This window comes from Pongo abelii, chromosome 19 (assembly GCF_028885655.2).
Source record: "Pongo abelii isolate AG06213 chromosome 19, NHGRI_mPonAbe1-v2.0_pri, whole genome shotgun sequence".
Taxonomy (NCBI): Eukaryota; Metazoa; Chordata; class Mammalia; order Primates; family Hominidae; genus Pongo; species Pongo abelii.
In genome coordinates this window covers 8,668,577-8,682,741 of record NC_072004.2, presented here as the reverse complement: position 1 = coordinate 8,682,741, position 14,165 = coordinate 8,668,577, and the positions used below count along the sequence as shown (strand labels likewise).

The 14,165-nt window shown below is 47.2% G+C and overlaps 1 protein-coding gene across 3 annotated transcripts; it reads left to right on the top strand.

Moving 5' to 3' along the window:
- The first annotated feature begins 1,770 nt into the window (after positions 1-1,770).
- Positions 1,771-12,833, top strand: LOC129051006 (speedy protein E4). 3 transcript variants are annotated; one of them, XR_010137920.1, is made up of 8 exons: positions 1,771-2,070; positions 2,848-3,078; positions 3,899-3,957; positions 4,730-4,815; positions 6,833-7,001; positions 7,125-7,228; positions 8,095-8,266; positions 12,500-12,833. XR_010137920.1 is itself a non-coding variant. In XM_063718016.1 (7 exons), exons 1-6 carry the CDS (start codon positions 1,962-1,964, stop codon positions 7,182-7,184), a joined length of 714 nt encoding a protein of 237 aa, XP_063574086.1. In that variant the 5' UTR covers positions 1,771-1,961; the 3' UTR covers positions 7,185-7,228; positions 12,500-12,833. The 3 variants fall into 3 exon arrangements, 2 of the variants coding, with proteins under 2 accessions (XP_063574086.1, XP_054391388.2); XM_063718016.1 differs by lacking the exon at positions 8,095-8,266; XM_054535413.2 differs by lacking the exon at positions 12,500-12,833 and having other exon boundaries at positions 8,095-9,395.
- Positions 12,834-14,165: the final 1,332 nt, after the last annotated feature.

Below are 14,165 nucleotides of genomic sequence, written 5' to 3'. Positions count from 1 at the left end.
GTCTCCAACTCCTGAGTTCAAGTGATTCTCCAGCCTTTGCCTCCCAAAGTGTAGGGATGGCAGGCATGAGCCACCATGCCCAGCCAATAAAGCCCCTTCTGTTTCACTCTAATGATATTTTTGGTGCATACCTACAGCCATTGTTGTATTCACCTGCATCACTGAAGGAAAAGAGAAGGGGAGAAGTGACAGTTTTGTTTTTCCCTGAACATATCAGAAGAAACCTGGACTGTATAGCTCATTTTTGGACAATGTATTCACATAATTTAAGATGGCTGCCTTATTGTAGCCTGTCTACAGAAGTTGCCTAGAAGACAGAGGAATATGCAAAACTGGCTTGAAGAGTGATTAATCAGAACTTTACGTGGTACAGAAGAGAAATGTTAATGGCAACAGAATATTGATCTTCTAATGTTTGAAAGCCTATTAAATAGGAGAGAAAGATGATTTTCTGTTTTGTTGTAAAAGGATCCAACCGGTTCTGATGGTTGAAAGCATTGTGAATGCGAAGGTCCGCTCAACGTAAGCAGAGTTTCCTAACAGTTGGACTTCCACAGCGACGGGATCTGCCTCTTCATTCAGTTGTGCCTTTCCCATCAGCGAGAGACTCCTAGGAGCCCATTAGGAAGCTGTGCCAGAACTCACAGGTTCTTTGGATGGTATCTGAGATAGTATCCAGCTCTTATATTTTTATTTGTTCTTAAAAAAATATTTTTGAGACTGAGTCTCACTCTGTCCTCCAGGCTGGTGTGCAGTGGTGCAATCATAGCTCACTGCAGCCTCAAACACCTGGGCTGAAGCAATCCTCCTGCCTCAGCCTCCCAAGTACTGGGACCACAGGTGTGTGCCACGATTCCTGATTACTTTGTTTATATTTTGCAGAGATGAGGTTTTGCTATGTTGCCCAGACGAATCTTGAACTCCTAACCTCAAGTGACGCTTCTGCCTTGGCCTCCCAAAGGAGTGAGATTATGAGCAGGAGCCCCTGGGCCTGGCTGAGATTTTTCCCCTTAGTCTTTTTATACACAGGATATTTTATTCATAAAATACATAAATAGTAGGAAAATTTTGGGGTCAAGTGAAATAGATATGTTGTTATAGTTGATATATAGACCAGAGTTCCTTAGCTGAACTGGAGGGGAAGGCTTTAGGTGATCCATGGATGCCCTGAACTTGTGGACACCATTGAAGATCTGTACGAAACCATGGACAGTCTCCTATGATTTTCATTACTCAAAATGTCTCTCGGACTCAAAGATGCCTGAGAGCAAAGGATGCGTGTTCCCCTAGTATAGGATCCAGGATAGTGACTAACATTAAACATTCAGCAAAAACGCTTTGCCACATTGAGTACTTCGATGTAACGTCTCTATTCAACAAGTCAATGTACCCGGGATCTCCTGTATATGTTAACCTCACTCTTGGAAGATCTCATCATTCTGCTTACCCTAAATTTCCTTCCACCTTCCTCCCTCTCTCACCAGACTGGACTCTGATATGGGAAGGAGAAGTGGGGAGGAGAGCCCAACATCCCTCAAGTTTAGAGTGGAGAGGACACAGCCTCTGCTGGGACAGGGAAAAGAGGAATGCGGAGACCCTGAGGATGCTTTTGGACAATGCTCAGATGTTGGGACATTGCCAGGAGATACCGTTCACCCCAGATCTCCAAGAAAAGAGATCAGTCTGGCAGTTACACGTGTTTTTCTTCAAACTGGTTGCCAGGTTCGAACGACCGATGACATCAGAGATTCCGACTCTCCTGATTGGAAGGACCGGCCTCTGGGTGCTTGGGAGCTCAGGTGGACAACAGCAACTTCTCAGAACTGCTCTTCACTCCTAACTTCTCCCGAGCCTCCAGAAGAGAAACGCGCTCTTCTGGGTCCTAACGGAGTCCGGAAGAAGGCTTTGGACAGAACAGGGACTAGGTTCTGTGGACAGAAACAAAGCGTTTAGGAGAGATTATGGCCAGTGGTCAAGCGCACCCCCCGTTTGAGGAGGAGAGCCCCCAGCCTAGCACATCAGTGCGGTCCCCCGAGGTGGTGGTGGATGATGAAGTGCCAGGACCATCAGGTGAGGTGACTGGAGGGAGAAGCGATGGGAGATGATTGACTGAGGAGAGGGAAGGGGGCCAGTTACTGGGAATCTGGAGCACCTGAGTAGGGTGTGTGGGAAAGAAAGGAGGGACTCAGGAAGCCAAGGATCGGGGAAGGAGGGTGCAGGGAGTGGGGCCAAGCATGGCCACGTGGAAAGAAAGTCTGGGGAGCAATGAAGGGGGTCAGGAGATGCCCTCAGAAGATGAGAGAGGAAGGCCAAGGCGGATGGATCACGAGGTCAGAAGATCGAGACCATCCTGGTTAACATGATGAAACCCTGTCTCTACCACAAATACAAAAATGAGCTGGGCATGGTGGCGCATGCCTGTAGTCCCAGCTACTCAAGAGGCTGAGGCAGGAGAATCTTTTGAACCCAGGAGGCGGAGGTTGCAGTGAACCGAGATCGCGCCACTGCACTCCAGTCTGGGCAACAAGAGGGAGACTCCATCTCAAAAAAAAAATAGAGAGAGAGAGAGAGAGGAGACAGAGCTCAAGGGAAGTTTTCCGTTTTTCTCCAATTGAAAGTTCTTATCTGTGATGAGGAAATGTTTCGAGGACAGAGAGCTGGAAGAATGGGGATGTGAGGGAGAGGCAGATGGGGATCAGCAAAGGAGAAAGGTGGAAACATGGCTTGGAGAAGCCGACAGTCTGCGAGGCTGGGGAGGATGGAAGAGTAGTTTGAGGTTCCTGGGTCGGGGCGTCTAAGGTGATCAATGGCAGAAACATGACACCACGGCCTGGTTTCTTCACTCAGCCCCTTGGGTAGATCCCAGCCCCCAGCCTCAATCCCTTGGCCTGAAAAGGAAGATGGAATGGTCAGACGAATCCGAGGAGGAGCTGGAGGAGGAGCTGGAGTTGGAGCGCGCCCCTGAGCCCGAGGACACCTGGGTGGCAGAGACGCTGTGTGGACTCAAGATGAAGCTGAAGGGAAAGCGAGCATCCTCCGTGCTCCCTGAGCACCACGAGGCCTTCAACAGGCTGCTTGGTAGGAGGATACCCCAAAGAGCACCTCCAACCCTGTTCTTTTAAAAAAGTGGAATCTTTCAATAATCACACTTTCCCAGTAAAAAGAATATGCCCTCCTCGGGGGTGAGCGCTCCATGCGGGAGGAGGATGCTTAGGAGATAGAGGATTGGGCTAGTCTTAATAAAGGTCTGCACTTGAAATAAGAAGGCTTGGTTTCTAGCCAGGTGCAGTGGCTCATGCCTGAGATCTTGGCACTTTGGGAGGCTGAGGCGGGAGGATCTGTTGAACTCAGGAGTTTGAAGTTGCAATGAGCTATGATTGCACCACTGCACTCCAGCCTGGTTGACAGGGAAAGACCCTGTCATAAAATAAATAAAAGAAAAGAAAAGATAAAAGAAAGCTTGGTTTCAGCTGTACCCTCTGAAACTCTATGTCTCTTGATGACTTTTCTAAACCTAAGTGTCTCCATCCGTGGAGGGGGATAACAAGGCCATGGGCACACCCAGCTGTGACTATCTCAGGAAGCAATGATGGGAATTCTATTATGACTTCTGCGGTGGTCCCTTCCTGTCTGATGGGAGGACATCATGGCTTATTCACAGCTCTTCATCCTGTAGACTCTGACACCAAAGGCCTCCTTCGGCCTGTCCTCAGGGGGATCTCAGAGCGGAAGCCTCCCTCCTTGTCCAGTGAAAGTTCTTCTCTCTTCTCCCATCCACCTAAGCCTTGGCCACAATCCTGAGACTTCCCCCAGAGGGACACAGTTCTCCTCTCTGTTCTGTTGCTCCCACAGCAACCCTGTTCCGCTTCTCACCCTGACTCAGGCTCTCTTTTCACAGGGGATCCTGTCGTTCAAAAATTCCTGGCCTGGGACAAAGACCTGAGGGTGTCAGACAAGGTAAGTTTGTTCTCCACTCCACTGTGTTCCTGTTTTAACACACATCCCGGGGGAGGGTGCAGCGTCTAAACCCACAGTTGCTCTCCTCTCTCCCTCTACCATCTCCCACCTGCTGATTCCATACTCTTGGGCGCCCACGTTTTGATTTTTCTTTTTTCAGAAACAGGGTCTCGTTCTGTTGCCCAGGCTGGAATGCAGTGGTGCCATCATAGCTCACTGCAGCCTCAGCCTCCTGGGCTCAAGTGATCCTCCCGCCTCAGCCTCTCCAATAGCTGGAACTCCAGGCGTCAGTCACCGCCCCCAGCTATTCTAGGTCTTCTCATCATTTGTCAGCATCTCCCTCGGGGCTCTGGTAGCCTATTGCATAGTTGATGGGTGGCCGCTGCCTCTGCACAGGGTCCTTTGGAATCCAGGCCCTGGGCCAGTCTTCAAACTCCTGACCCCTATCCTCTCAGATCTGTGGGACAGTCCTTTGCCCCAGCTCACCAAGACCCTCCTGACATTAGCCACCCTAGACACACTCCCTCCAGTGATCCCATTGGAGCTCATCATCATGGGAGCATCACAGACCTCCCTTCCTCCGACTTCCTGGATTTGCAGCTGACTTTGAACACTCTCCACCCGCAAGCCCCCAATGAGCATAGTCACCCAACACTGAGGTTCCTTCTGTGATAGACAACCGCGCCCCAGCCCCTGTTCCCTTATCTCCACCATCTTCCTCTTCCAGGATGTGACCAACCTTTGTCTCTCTCTGTTCCCTTCTCTCCATCAGTATCTCCTGGCTATGGTCATAGCGCATTTTAGCCGTGCCGGCCTCTTCTCATGGCAATACCAACGCATCCATTTCTTCCTGGCTCTGTGAGTAGTTTGCTGCTTCCCACCTGTCAATATCCAGCACCCTGGGACAGTGGACGAAGTGGGATTCCAACCTTCCATCTATTTTTTTACCCTATTTCTCCTCTTTACTCTGTATATAAAAATGATAAGATTATACTATGGTGTTCTTAGTCCGTTCTTTCTAAAAACAAACACAAATGCAGTTGACAAATAGTAGAATCAAACAAAAGGAAACATAAACCCATCCTAAGGGGAAAGGAAAGCCGTGGACACGACCCTGCTCCCCAAGCAAGCAGCCATTTCTGGTTCTCTCGTCTCTCTCCTTCCCATATCAACACCAAGTGCAATTTTCCATCCTCCTCCTCCAGGTTCCCATGACAGGGGCTGAAATTCAGGTCGTCCTCGCATAACACGGATCCATCATCAAATACTCCCTGCTGGGGCTTCCTGCGAGTCCTGCCCCAAGCCAGGGGGCTTCCTAGTGCTGCCTGAATAGCTTTCCAAAGCACAGCTCCCACCCCTTCACTGCCCACCTGAACAACTTCCTTAGCTGATTTGTCTCCAAATGGAGGCCCGGGTCCATAGGGCGAATTCAACCCTCTCTGCAGTCCTTCTACCACCAAACCTGCCTACCATCTTCATGTTTCATTGTTTGCTTTCGCCACTCCTCCCAAATGCCCTCCACTCCATTTGGATTTTGTGTTTTCTGTCTGGATGTCCTGCACACATGTGGATCTGAAAGGAATGGCCCATTCCTTAAAGTCAGTTCAACCCCACAGCCTTTGCGATGCCTCCCTGATCTTCCAGCTTCTGCATGCCCACAGCACTTTAGTGACATCCTAGGATGATGTGATGTTTTGGATTCGTTTATCTGCCCTCCTTTTCCTCAAACCCATCAGACTAGACCCCTGTTGAAGGCAGGGTATTATCAAAATATCAAAGATTTGTTTTTGTTTTTACCAGGGACTTGCTCTGTCCCTCAGGCTGGAGTGCAGTAGCCCGATCGTAGCTCACCACAGCCTCCCGTCTCCCAGGCTCTAGTGATCCTCCCACCTCAGCCTCCTGAGTAGTTGGGACTACAGGTGCACGCCACCACATCTAGCCAGGTTTTATGATTTTTAGTAGAGATGAGGTTTTGCTATGTCACCCAGGCTTTTCTGGAACTCCTGGGTTCTCACCTCAGCCTCTCAGAGTGCTGGTATTATAGATGTGAGCCACCCAATTAGCCAAAATATCAAAGTATTCCTGAAACACTCAGCACAATTCTTTTCATTTTGCAAGTACTCGTATTATATTGACTCTATGGAATAATTCATATGGCATTTGCCTGTAAGATAAATCTTTCCTTCTTTCCTTCATTCATTCATGTATTCATTTATTCAACAAAACCTTATGAAGTACATCATATGTGCCAGGGAATAGGAAGGATGAGAAGAGAGTTCGCAGCCATGCTTGTTGAATTCATGCACCAAGATAAACAAAGCCCTCTAGTGGCCTTTTGGTAGGTGAGAGATGATTTACAGAAACACACCACTAGGTTCCTGTCCTTGGGGGCACTTATGATGGAGGGGGAAGACAGGTGTGTGCATACATGTCAAGGAAAGGGGGTGTGGGAGGAACAGGGATGGGGACTAGGATGAGGTGATGTCATCTGTCTTGTGTAAGGATGGCAGGACACACCCTTAGGATAAGACTTGGGTTGTTTTCCAATTCAGTAGGGGTCTTGCCATATTACCCAGACTGGTCTCTAACTCCTGGCCTCCAGTGATCCTCCTGCCTGGACTCCCAACGTGCTGGGATTCCAGGCGAGGGCCACCACTCCCAGCCACCACTTGGATCATCTCCTTCCTGAAGGTGTGAGAGGCGCCCTTAGCAGGTCTCTGTCCAGCGGGGCCTCCTGAGGAAGGCAGGGCTCTCTGCAGGGTGGCTGTTGGTGCTGAGCTGAGGACGCTCCCCGCACTCCTCTCTGGGAAACTGCCCTCAGGCAGGGGTCCCTCCTGGTGGGGCCCCTGAGCAGCAACCTGATCTCTCTCCCCAGCTACCTGGCCAGTGACATGGAGGAGGACAACCAGGCCCCCAAACAAGACATCTTCTCCTTCCTCTACGGGAAGAACTACTCCCAGCGACCCTTGTTCCATAAGCTTCGATACCAGCTCCTCTGTTCCATGCGCTGGAGGACGTGGGTTTCCCCCGAGGAGATGGAGGAGGTAGGTGGGGCCATATGAGGAGGTGGGGGTGGGGAGGGGTGGGGTGGATTGGAGGCTGGAGGAAGGCAGGGAGGGGTCTTCCTGGGGAGTCCCTGGCTTCTCAAGTGGTGTGTGTTTTTCCAGATCCAGGCTTATGACCCAGAGCACTGGGTGTGGGCCCGAGAACGCACCCTCATTTCCTAGAGCTCTGGGGACATGGAGGCCTGAGGTCATCGGCCTGAGAGAAGGTACCTGTATATCCTCCGGGGTAAAGGCAGAATATTCTCATCTATCAAAAAATCCGAGGAACCCAACTGCTTGATCCGGCTTCAAGCCTGGTCAACACGGTGACACCCCATCTCCACAAAAAATACAACAATTAGCCGGGCGTCCTGGTGGGCACCTCTAGTCCCCACTACTCAGGAGCCTGAGGCGGAAGGAACACCAGAGCCCCATAGGTCGGGGCTGCAGTGAGCTGTGATTCTGCCACTGAACTCCAGCCAGGATGACAGAGTGACACGAGTGACACCCTTTCTCAAAAATGAGAATGCTACCTAGGTCCAGGGAGGTTCATTATGGCTGAAACACTTGAGTTACTGATTTGGGGAAAGGATTCAGTGAAGATTTGGTTGACATCTTGTGCAGCTAACCACATTTAGGACCAAGCATTAGACTTAAACATGAGAGATTAAGGTTTGGGATTAGGAATCTGGTCTGCTGGTTCCTGAGGTTGTCGTGTTAGACATGTTTGTAGCATGGTTAAAAGTTTAGATCTTCAGCAACATAAAAGGCCCCAAGTGTGATGAAGTCCAAAGCCACGTCCTCCAAGGGTGCTCTACTCCCTGGGTGGACCCACCCAAAGTCCTTGCTATGAAGCAGGTCACTGGGGCTGACCTTGGGTGTATTAAGTGATTTGTGGAGTCAAGCTCACCAAAGTGTGAGTACCAGAATCAAAAATGATGGTTCAGAATCAGGGTTTACAATAAAGGGTTAGAGATAAAATCGGATTTATACATTGCTCTGAACTCTAGTTAGGATTGACGTGGGATGGGAATAACCTTCCTGTCTAGAGATCTCCCTCCTTGAAGTGTGACATCCTCTCTCTCACTTCCAGAACACTGGGCCCAGGGGAGATGGGAATTTTCAGCAGGAAGTTGATCGCGACGCTAATGCCAGACACCAGGAAGGGATAGAGGAGCCTCCTGTGCAGATCATCTAGAAGAAGCTGGACTCTTCTAGAAGGGGCAAAATACCGTGACCAGGTTTTCCTCCTAGGAGCCATGGAGGTACTTCTAGGAGTCAGTGGAGGGAAAGTGAGAAACCAGGGGTGTTTCTGGTTCCACCCCTTCCTGCGGCAAAACCTCCCTTTTCACGTTGCTGAATCCCAGCCTCCCCTGGGCTGGAAGCTGGAGTTCCTGTTTCCTATGGACTTGGTTGCCACAGTCCAGAGCATTTGAAGGCACAGCGCAGGCGCTCAGATTGTCACAGAATTCTTTGTAAAATATGAAATTACTGCCATAGGATTTTAAGAGATAGTTTAATAGATACTGTACATTTTATTGGTTTATTTTTCAAATGTTGGCCATACAATTATTACTAGGCTGATTTAAAAGAGTCTGGAGTTTTTGTAGTTTTGAAAACATGCTGTTCCTATAGAGTTCTCTGATGGTTGTTATAGACACATAAATATAATTTAGTGTTCATTTTTAAGAGAGGATCCTTTTTATCGTAAATGTTTTCTCTTTAAATCGTTTTATCTATTATCACATGTGCTCCCGAAGCGAGCACTCTTGTTATCTATGATACTGACCTAATATATCCATTATATGTATAGCTAGGTGGTAGTTCCCCTACGTTCTTCTAAATAGAAATGTTTATTTTCTGTTTGGTGTTTGTTACTGAATTGTGAGAATTCAGTTGTGATTTTTAACATGCCTTCCGTATATACTAACATGTCCAATATATACTATACATTTTGTTTGTTTATTTTGAAAATGACGGGCGTGGCATTATTCCTACATTTATTTCACTAGTTTAGAAATACAAGTATTTTTTAAATGACACTGTTCTTATGAAGTTGTGTGATGGCTGTTACACCTGTTCTATACATATAAATATAATTCTGTTTTCATTTTTAAGAGAGGATTCTTTTTATCCTAAATGTTTTATTTTTAAATCTTTTTATCTGTTATTACATGTACTGCTGAAGGGAGCACTGTCATTACCTAGAGTAGTTACATAATATATCTATTATATTTATAGCTAGGTGGCATTTCCCAGAAATTCTTGTAAAAATAAATTTTTATTGGACGTTGAGTGTTTGTTATTGAATTGTGAGAATTCAGACATAATTTTTTAGCTTGTATTGAAAGGTTCGTATGTTACTTTAAAGAGGACATGTGTTTGAAAGGAGGACCGGAGCTGTGTGTTTTAAAGAGGACAGTGCAGTGCGCTGCCTCGGAAAATGCAATAAAGATGAAGTTTTCTCATCTTCACAATGACTGGGACCATATCGGTCTGGATTGCTTATTTGTTGTCCAATGACATTTTTGTTTAATGCGGTTTTAGTTATTTGAACAAATTTATTAACCCTGGAAAATAATGCTGAATCTTTTTTTTTCTTTCTTTTCTTTTTTTTTTTTTTTTTTTGAGATGGAGTCTCGGTCTGTCACCCAGGCTGGAGTGCAGTGGTGCAGTCTCGGCTCACTGCAAGCTCCGCCTCCTGTGTTCACGCCATTCTCCTGCCTCAGCCTCCCAAGTAGCTGGGACTACAGGCACAGGCCACCACGCTCGGCTAATTTTTTGTATTTTTAGCAGAAACGGGGTTTCACCATGTTAGCCAGGATGGTCTTGATCTCCTGACCTCGTGATCCATCCGCCTCGGCCTCCCAAAGTGCTGGGATTACAAGAACGAGCCACCTCCCTTGGCCCTTTATTTTATTTATTTGTTTATTTATTTATTTATTTATTTATTTATTTATTTATTTATTTGAGACAAGGATCTTGTCCCATTCCCCAGGCTGAAATGCAGTGGCTCAGTCTCAGCTCACTGCAACCTCCGCCTCCCAGGTTCAAGCAATTCTCTTGTCTCAGCCTCCTGAGAAGCTGGGATTACAGGTGCCTGCCACCACGCCCAGCTAATTTCTGTATTTTTAGTAGAGGCACCATTTTACCATGTTGGCCAGGCTGGTCTCGAACTCCTGACCTCAGGTGATCCGTCCCCCTCGGCCACCCAAAGTGCTGGGATTACAGGCGTGACACAATGCTTTCGGCCCATACAGTAAAACTATTTATGAGAAGACGGAAATATCTCGGCTTAGTTAGTAGAAATCAAATTAATGAAGTCAATGAACTCTGAGGAGATGCTTGACAGACACACAAGATAAGGTGGAGGAGGTTGCAAAGTGTGGATGTTTGCGTAACCACAAGTGTGGCTGAGCCTAGAACGCAGTTACTATTCCAGCACATGGAACCGTGAAGCTATTGTTACAGATGACCTTCATTCTAGGACCCTCGTGTCGCCAATACCATAAACCACATGCAAACGAGGCAAGTAAGATGTGGGAGGAATTTGAGAAGCGTTTGTGCAATGTCCAGGGATGTACTTATAATGGGATGAACATAGGGAGTTAACAAGAGTCTGCACTGACCCTGAACACTCCAAACATTCTTGGGATGGCTGCATGCAGTGGCTCATGCCTGTCATTTCAGCACTTTGGGAGGCCCAGGTGGGCAGATTGTTTAAGCCCAGGAGTTCAAGACCAGCCTGGGCAACATGGCGAAACCACACCTCTATAAAAATACAAAACTGGGCCAGGAGCAGTGGCTCACGCCTGTAATCTCCGCACTTTGGGAGGCCGAGGCAAGCAGATCACGAGGTCAGGAAATCAAAACAATCCTGACTAACATGGCGAAGCCCCGTCTCTACTAAAAAAAAAAAATACAAAAAAATTAGCCGGGCATAGTGGCATGCGCCTGTAGTCCCAGCTACTTGGGAGGCGGAGGTAGGAGAATGACTTGAACCCGGGAGGTGGAGGTGACAGTGAGCCTAGATCACACCACTGCACTCCAGCCTGGGTACTACAGAGTGAGACTCCATCTCAAAAAAAAAAAAATACAAAACCTAGCTGGGTGTAGTGGTGCACACCTGCAGTCCCAGCTACCCAGGAGGCTGAGGTGGGAGGATTGCTTGGGCCTGGGAGGTCAAGGCTGCATCAGCCGTGATCATAGCACTGCACTCCAGCCTGGGCAACAGAGCAAGACCCTCTCTCAAAAAAAAAAAAAAAAAATTCAAAACATTCTTGGGGACTGCAGGTCTGCTGTATCTATCTGCCAATGATGTAGTCACAGGTAAACAGACCGAATATTGCCCATGTCTCCTGTTTAGTGCCCTCTCTGCTGTTAGAGAATCCCAAGCCTAGAAGGAGGGAAAGCTAATTCTTCTGCTGACTTGGTGAATCTGCCTGTGTGACTGGCTCTTGGTCAGCCTGCCATGGATTGCTGCCTGAGTTGCCTTCCTGTCCCTTGCTGCGTCCGATGAGGGTCCAACCAATCCACTCAGAGGTATTAGGATGAGTAGCAGTAAGCATGAAAAATACAGGATTACTTTCCAGAATACATAAAGACCTTCTATAAATCAATAAAAATACAAAGCAACTTGATGTTTAAAATGCGCATGAAACATGAACAGGAGACTCACAGAAGAAGAAATGGCTGTATTCAGATGAGTAACTTCACCTATCAGACTGGCAAAATTTAAGAGATTGGTAATATACCATGTTAGTGAGTGTCTTAGTCAGTTTGTTCTGTTCTAACAAATTCTCATCGACTGGGAAACTTAAAACATTTCTTTCTCACATTTCTGGAGGCTGGGAAGCCCAAGATCAAGGTGCCAGGAGAGGCAGTGTCTGGTGAGGGCCCATTTGCTGGTTTGCAGACTGGAAATCTTAAACATTTCTTTCTCATAGTTCTGGAGGCCAGGAAGTCCAAGATCAAGGTGCCAGGAGAAGCAGCATCTGCTGAAAGTCAGCTTGCTGGTTTGCAGATGGCTGTCTTCCTGCTGCTCCCTCACATGGCAGAGACAAAGAGAGAGAAAGCAAGCTGTCTCTTTTGTTAAAAGGGCACTAAAGCTATCATGAGGGTACCACCCTTAGGAGCTAATACATCCCAAAGGCTCTATATCCAAGTACAATTATATTGGAGATTAGGGTTTGATATGGTTTGTCCGTGTCCCCATTCAAATCTCAACTTGAGTTCTTATCTCCCAGAATTCCCACATGTCATGAGAGGGACCCAGGCAGAGGTAATTGAATTGTGGGGGCCGGTCTTTCCTGTGCTGTTCTCCTGATAGTGAATAAGTCTCAGGAGATCTGATGGGTTTATCAGGGGTTTCCACTTTTGCTTCCCTTTCATTTTCTCCTGCCGCCACCACGTAAGAAGTGCTTGTCACCTCCCGCCATGACTCAGGCCTCCCAGCCATGTGGAACTGTAAGTCCAATTAAACCTCTTTTTCTTTCCAGACTTGGATATGTCCTTATCAGCAGCACGAAAATGGACTAAGACAGGGTTTCAACATGCGAATTTTGAGGGGGGCACAGATTCAGTTCACAGCAGCGAGGATGCAGGGAAATGAAGACTCTCTACACTTTGGGTTGGAATTTAAACTTGTAAATTAGACTTGTAAAGTCTTCAGAGACTCACATATGACTTGCGAGATCAAGGCTGTGTTCTGGCAGCTCTCTCACCAGTGGCAAAAAACGGAAAAGCATCGTTTCCGTTGGATATCCTGCTACAGAATGAATTTTCACATTGAAAATTTAATTTCCCATTTAAATAAATCCATCTGGAATTTGATTTGTATATGTCTTTCTATTTTCCAAATAATGAACTAGTTGTGCTAGCACCACTTGTGGCATCATCTCTACTTTCCCTACTGGGATATGCCGTGACAGCATTTAATGCATTCCTATAGAAACTTGGGTTTATTCTGAACTTTCTATTCTCTTTATTGTATCAAGGATCATAAACGGGGACACTGTAACCCGTTTCAGGCCTCCAGATCCAGATTTGTGTTTGGTCTTGTTTTGGTTTTGGTCAGAAGTGTCTTTGAAAATTGTGAATTTTCATGCCTTTAGGCAGCTGACAAAGTCAGGCCTATCTTAGAGCAAGATACTTGCCCAAGCCCTTAAAGCACTTGAGGTTTTTTGCCTGGAGTGACGCTAGCAACATGCTGTTGTAACACTTTCACTTTAGAACACATTTGGGTGTCTGGCAGTGGACATTCCCTCTCATTCTTCTTTTGTGATAGTTCCTTAAGTACTCAATTCTCTAGACAAACTTTTACATTGTTTTGTCAACAGCTGCGGGGGGGAAAGCTCTCTGAGATTTTGATTGCAATTGCATTAAATTCCTAAATTCATTTGGATTGAATGTACAGCTTTACCATATTGAAACATCATTTAGACACTTTGTAAGCCTCTATTCAGTTGTTTTATATCCTCAGTTAAAATTTTTAGGGTTTCTTCTTTTAATTGAGATGCGGTCTCACTCTGTCACCCAGGCTTGAGTGCAGTGGCGCTAACTAGGTTCACTGCAGCCTTCGCCTCCCAGGCTCAAATGATCCTCCCACTTCAGCCTCCCGAGTAGCTGACAGTACAGGCAGGCGCCACCACACCCAGCTAGTTTTTTCTACTTTGGTGGAGACAGGGTTTCGCCAAGTTGCCCAGGCTGGTCTTCCACTCCTGCGCTCAAGCAATCCTCCTGCCTTGGCCTCACAAAGTGCTGGAATTACAGTTGTGAGCCAATGTTAGGGGGCTTGTCGACCAGCATACAGGGGCCTTGGAGGCTGCTTCAGAAGTTCCCACTAAGCCAAGGATACAAAGCCTGGTGACAGCCCTCCCGTGTGAGGCCCAGGTCTTACTTACCTCGCTCAAAAAATCTTTCCTGCTCATTTCATTTGAGAGTGATTTTGCTTTCTTTGGGATCTCTGTTGCGCTGCCCCACCCAGAGAGTTCCAAATCTGAATGGACTCCAGTGATGAAGTTAAATCAGCCCCCACTTTTGTCCTTTGGAATTAGAATCTGTGGGGCTGGGTCCTGGCATCTGTATCTTAATGTTCCTAGTTGAGATCCTTAGGCAGAAAGGCTGATATTTGCAAAGCACTTCTCTTCCTCCAAACTCAGCCTC